The 5,559-nt window shown below is 38.9% G+C and overlaps 1 protein-coding gene across 1 annotated transcript in view; it reads right to left on the bottom strand.

Annotated features, from left to right (window-relative positions):
- Positions 1–5,559, bottom strand: part of vps13d (vacuolar protein sorting 13 homolog D) — a gene marked incomplete at both ends in the record, with an annotated part of 59,997 nt that overhangs the window by 35,726 nt on the left and 18,712 nt on the right. Inside the window, 4 exon segments of the mRNA XM_035656102.1 lie at positions 223–394; positions 1,453–1,669; positions 1,904–2,054; positions 4,670–4,894. Coding sequence (XP_035511995.1) covers positions 223–394; positions 1,453–1,669; positions 1,904–2,054; positions 4,670–4,894 — 765 coding nt within the window.

The raw sequence follows: 5,559 nt of genomic DNA, 5'->3' as shown, positions 1-5,559 counted from the left end.
AATATCATAAACATGCAACGACTAGTCAACTATTGGCTTAAAACAACAACTACTATTAATAGATCCTCTTAAACATTACAAAATGGACCATTAATTAGTTTACATCATAATCAAGCCTAAGTCATTATTATAGGGTATCGCTAATCCTTAGTCGGCTTTTATGTTTGCACAGTAAACTGTTCAGTTGTTGGACAGTGTACGTGTGGTTATCTGCTTTCTCACATAGGTGCTGGGGTCCTGCAGGTTGTAGGGTCGCAGGAAATCTTCAACAGGCTCTCCCAGGTTGTTCTCCAGCAGCCCTCTGATCAGCTGGTAGTGCTCCAGGTCCAGAGAGCAGTGTACTGATGACAGGCTGCCATGGATGGACATGTCAGGAACTGCATGGCTTAGCTCCCTAACAGCATCAAAGAACAAAAGCATGAGTTTAAATAATGAGTATGTTATACTGACACTAGGTACATTCACATACATACTGAAAAAACTTCTATGGCTTAAAATAGACCAGGCCCAGCCCTTTTCTAAACAACTGCTCTCTTTAAACCAACCCCATTACCCATGTAAAAGAGGTGCTGCATTTTAAAACTTAACACTTAAGAACACTCTGTGCCATGTATCGGAATGCTGAATGCTATTTTTTTTTTAAATTAATAAAAAAAAACACCAGCAAGCTGAAGAGACCACTGCTGGTACACCACACCAGAAACAATACCAGTAAGATAATACCAATTTCTGCTGCATGTGTAACTGTTGGATAAAGAGTAAGCCATATCAAACTGGTAAACCAATTGCATAATAAAGAAAGTCACATTGTCGTAATGTGTTTTAAATTCTTTCTGCCCTCCAGTGGTCAAAATGTCTTGATGCCGCTTTATTCATGCTAATGAATCCAACAAATATATGTATGGTTTGTTTGAGTATTATTTCAAGTAGGGATGTCCTGATCCAAGTGTCTTTACCCTGATCCTTATCGAAGTCCTTTCATATTGTGTATCTGCACATACAGAGTCTGACTTTTATTTACTTAAACGTAAATATGTATCTGACACATTGAAATAACGTGCAAGCTACTAAATTTGGCTTTTAGTCGTCTTTTATCTGCTAAAGGCAAAAAAAATATATATTAGGATTTTATCAGAGGGCAAAGGTGAACAGTAAATAGTGTTAAATATATAGAGTTAAAGAGGCTCACTTACAGTCATTTGATAAGTTTTCTTTATTGTTGAATGGAAGTACTGTTGCTGTTGGAGGGCCAGGTTTGGCCCACACGCCACTACTTGTCGACTGTACATTATTATGAGGTGTAGGTATAATGTTTCTATTATGTATTTTCTTCAGACACAGAGAGCTGACTGTAAACAACTGACAATAGATGGACGGACTGACCCATAGTCCCAAGAGACACAGTCCTACATTGTAATTTTTGGCACCAATAAAACAAAAAGCAGGCCGTACTTGTCCAGGTTGCGTTCCACTTTAAGTTTGAGGCGGCAGCAGTCCTTAAGCAGGTTGTCTCCGGTGCGACGGACAAAGTACGAAGGAAAGATGAGGTCTGTGGATTCTGGAGGTTTACCACTACTGTCCCATGGCTGACAGGGAAGATGCTCTGCAGCAAATATATCCATCTCCTGCAGGTCGAAGGCAATGCAGTCCAACAGGCACACATGGTCTTCTAATGGGGAAAACACATCAGCTATTTTTAGTAGTGTTTTTAGTAGTGTACAATGGAGAGAGAAAATAATGGCATAAGTGAGGGGACAACATGGTGTGTTTTTGTCTGGAAAATTCTGTCTTTAATTTGTTAAACATAATGGGTTTAAAGTAAACTTCTTAGCCTCATTATTGAGGTCCACCTTTTCAGGTTTCTCTTCAGCTCTACCTACATACAGTAATTGCAGATGCTTACCTAAGCTTTGAGCGTCATACTCCTCAGGGGTCCTCCCTGTGCCTGGGGCCTGTGGCCTGCCAAGGGTGAACCCTGTGGAGGAGGAGCTGGAGGGGGAGGCTCTAGGCCTCTCCTGCTCACTAGTCCGCCCTGCTGCACTCTGGACACGCTCCTTTTTCAAGAGAAAAGACAGAGAAGAGACATACAGTTGCACTTCAAGTCAATTTAGCAATATACTGCATACACACAAAAGCAGATTACTTTTTAAAGGGGCCAAATCAGAAAATAAATACAACATAATTTACCGAGGGGATTAGATATGGTTTTAATAAATAATTATCTTTGTTTATAAGACGTTACCAACATAAAATCATTTTCAACTGTGGAGGATAGTGCTAAAACTTTGGAATCAAAGGGCTGAGGAGTGTAGTTGTGCCAACAACAGTATGAGAAATGTTCCTACTGTTTGATAAAGGTCGCAGAATTCCCATTTGAAAAAAAAAAAAATTGGCACTGACACTGTGATATTAAGCCAGAGAAATCAGTGAATTTATCTTTTCCACTGTTTGTAATAATAAGTCTACCGTTTTAAGCAAAGGAATAAGATTTACTTGAACCATTATGTTGCATTTTTGAACATTTTCATCCAGTCGATCAGACACCGGGTGAAACACATTCTCAATGACAGTCAACAAACACTAGTATTTCAAAATCAAATTGTATCAAAACAGCACAGCAACTTCTCCCAGTAAGCTCTCTGATCAGTGTATATAACTCTTAAGTTGTTAAAGTGTATATATGACTGTTGAGAGTTGCACATGTGCAGTACAGATAATGGCAGTGTGTAAAGACAAAGTTTATAGGAGAAATGTGAGCATTTCAATTAGTTTAGTTGGGTGGCATTAGAGGATGTGGTTCAAACTCCAAGTATGTATTGCACAGTTTGCTGCAAGTTTAAGAGCAAGGCAGATCAAATGTGGTTGTTTTTCAAAAGTACATCAAAGCTCCTGAAGAAGACCCCTGGAGTGCCAAATTTGCTTGAATGGCAGCTATAAGTCCTTGTTATTTGTTTACCGCTGATAAATAAGCCACTAATAAATAAAAATTGACTTGGAGCAAGTAGACATCTGAACCACTCATCTGACAAGGCAAGTAAAAAAAACATTTATGTTAAACTAGGGCTGCACAATTTATAGAAAAACATAATATTGCGATTATTTTGATAGATATTGTGATTGCCGTATGATTCACAATTAGTGTGGGAATTATCATTTTATGATACTAGACCATGGTATCTGAAGAACTATGTACATCATTTTAATGCCGTTTTTCACACATTTTACCTTTATCATCACAGAAAATTGTAGTTTCTGTGGCTTTGCCATCACTGAGTGAATGTGTGTGAAAGGGCGAATGTGCCATGTAGTGGAAAAGTGCTTTGAGTGGTCGGAAGACTAGAAAGGCGCTATAAAAGTACAGGTCCATGCATTTACCACTTGATCATATTCCATAATAATATTTCAATTAATTGTGCAGCCCTGCGTTGAACCCTGTAGAGGTCCACTCCTTATTTCCCACTTTATCATCCTATCATTACTGAGTTGAGGGCAATACTGATGGGATAAGGGATCAGTATTATTGGTACTATTCCAGGGGACTATTCCAGTCATATACACAAACATGATCAGGGAGCTCGAAAAGTTGGTGTAATCCACACATGCAACAAATATTTAGGAAAACGCTCAGTCCATCACATAACCAGACAATCAAACCAACTGCAAACCAGGGCTGGGCAATATGTCATGACAACTAAAGTAATGTAACAGCAAATAATTTGAAACTGTATCACCAGGCGTTCCAAAATACAGGAGCATTGTGAATCTACAACTCAAATGAAATGCTCCAACAAACAACAAAGTTCAAATCTGCTTTTAAGTGCAGTTTAAGAGTGACATGTGATAACTGTGTCTATGTCAAAGAAATCATTGACATACACTATACTATCACCCATCTGTAGTATGTCATTCAGAGTACTGTGAATTTTGGTGTAGGATGAAAACTGAAAAGTAAAACTGAGAATGTGACAACCATTTTTCACACTAAAAAGCAAAAAGCATGCCGTTGTACCTTGTAATGGGATGGATCCTTGTATGAATTTGCATGCAGTATAAAATTCTTCACAAAACATAAGATGCATATGAAATACCAATACGACATTTACCTAGTGTTCTCCTTCCAAAACACATATCTCTCATACAAATGACAGCCTTCAGTTCTTCAGTACACATGACTGAGCTGGCCTCATTAGATTGTTGGTGAATGGACATAAACCCAAAGCCAAAGCTCAAAGCTGGCTTACTATGTATGTGAAAATGCGGTCAGGGTTGAACCAGGAAAAGTGACTCTTATTCAATGGTGGATAGTAACACATTACAGATTATAGGTAAATTACCAGTCCAGAGACTATTACAGACTTTGACTAGGTTTAGTTATGGAACCATGCTTGACATTCTTCAGTAAACCATCAGGCAGTGCTGTATTCATTGAGCATTTCAGATGAGATTCGAATGATAAGGTCAATTGCTAAAAATAATAAGATGATGAGAAATCATCAGTAGAGGGTTTCCATTGCTTTTTCAGGGAGCCTGATGTTGGTTGTATCAAAAACCAAGTAACATTTTTAAAACATGGGTAATACCATTAAATGCATAAATGAATACAGTAAAATTAGACAAAAGAAGAGGAGGGAGCATTGCATGGGGTGGATGAACGGGAAGCGTGACTCACCAGAGAAGGAAAAAAGGCATGTGCCATGGTGAGTTTCTCTACCTTGTCTTTGAGGGAAAAAGTCCCATGAGCCCCAGCTGGTAGGAAGCAGTTCTGCACCTTCAGCTGGCCGAGGTTGGCCACGATGACCCTTGGTGACCGTGAGCTCTCTGGGATGAGAATAACTGGGGCGCCAGCCTCAATATCCAACAGAACCCTGGACGCTCGCTGAGGATGATCCCGTACCTGCAGGAAGAGGCAGGAGAAAGACAGCAGAGAGGAGAAGAACAGGGCGTGGAGGAGGGGAGCAAAGGGACAAGAGAAGGGTAGATAGAGAAAATAGTAGAGGAAAGAGTGGGAGGTGATTTAATTTAGACAACAAATTGAGGAGGAAGCAGGGGAGAAATATTATTCTCACATTACTGGATAATATACAGTGTGTAAGACCTGTATGCATGTTATCTGAATCAAGCACTCCTACTGCAAACTGTAGAAATGATACTGGATCAAACTGGAGCTATCTTTCTTAAAGTATGTGGCTCTATTAGGGCTTTCACGATAACGAAATTTCAATTTACAAGCCAAACACCACTACAACTTCATGTGACGTCACATCAGAATTAGTTTTTAAGACAGGAAAGTAAATAAGTAAGTAAGTAAAGCTTTATTTATATAGCACCTTTTTGACACAGAGATCTAAAGTGCTTTACAAACAACAAATATACATATGGGTATAACCATACACAAATGAAACACACATAGGGAGCATGTAAATACAAACATAAGGAAGATAAAACAAGAGGGAAGGATAAATTAAAAGAGACAACAGATGAGAAAAAAAACAAGATCTATAAAAAGGTTTGCCTGTAGAGGTGGGTTTTGAGGAGCCGCTTAAAACAGTCCACAGATTC

This window comes from Morone saxatilis, unplaced genomic scaffold, assembly GCF_004916995.1.
Source record: "Morone saxatilis isolate NCDOM2014 unplaced genomic scaffold, NCSU_SB_2.0 Contig15, whole genome shotgun sequence".
NCBI classification, from domain to species: domain Eukaryota; kingdom Metazoa; phylum Chordata; class Actinopteri; family Moronidae; genus Morone; species Morone saxatilis.
This window is presented reverse-complemented; position numbering and strand designations above follow the sequence as displayed.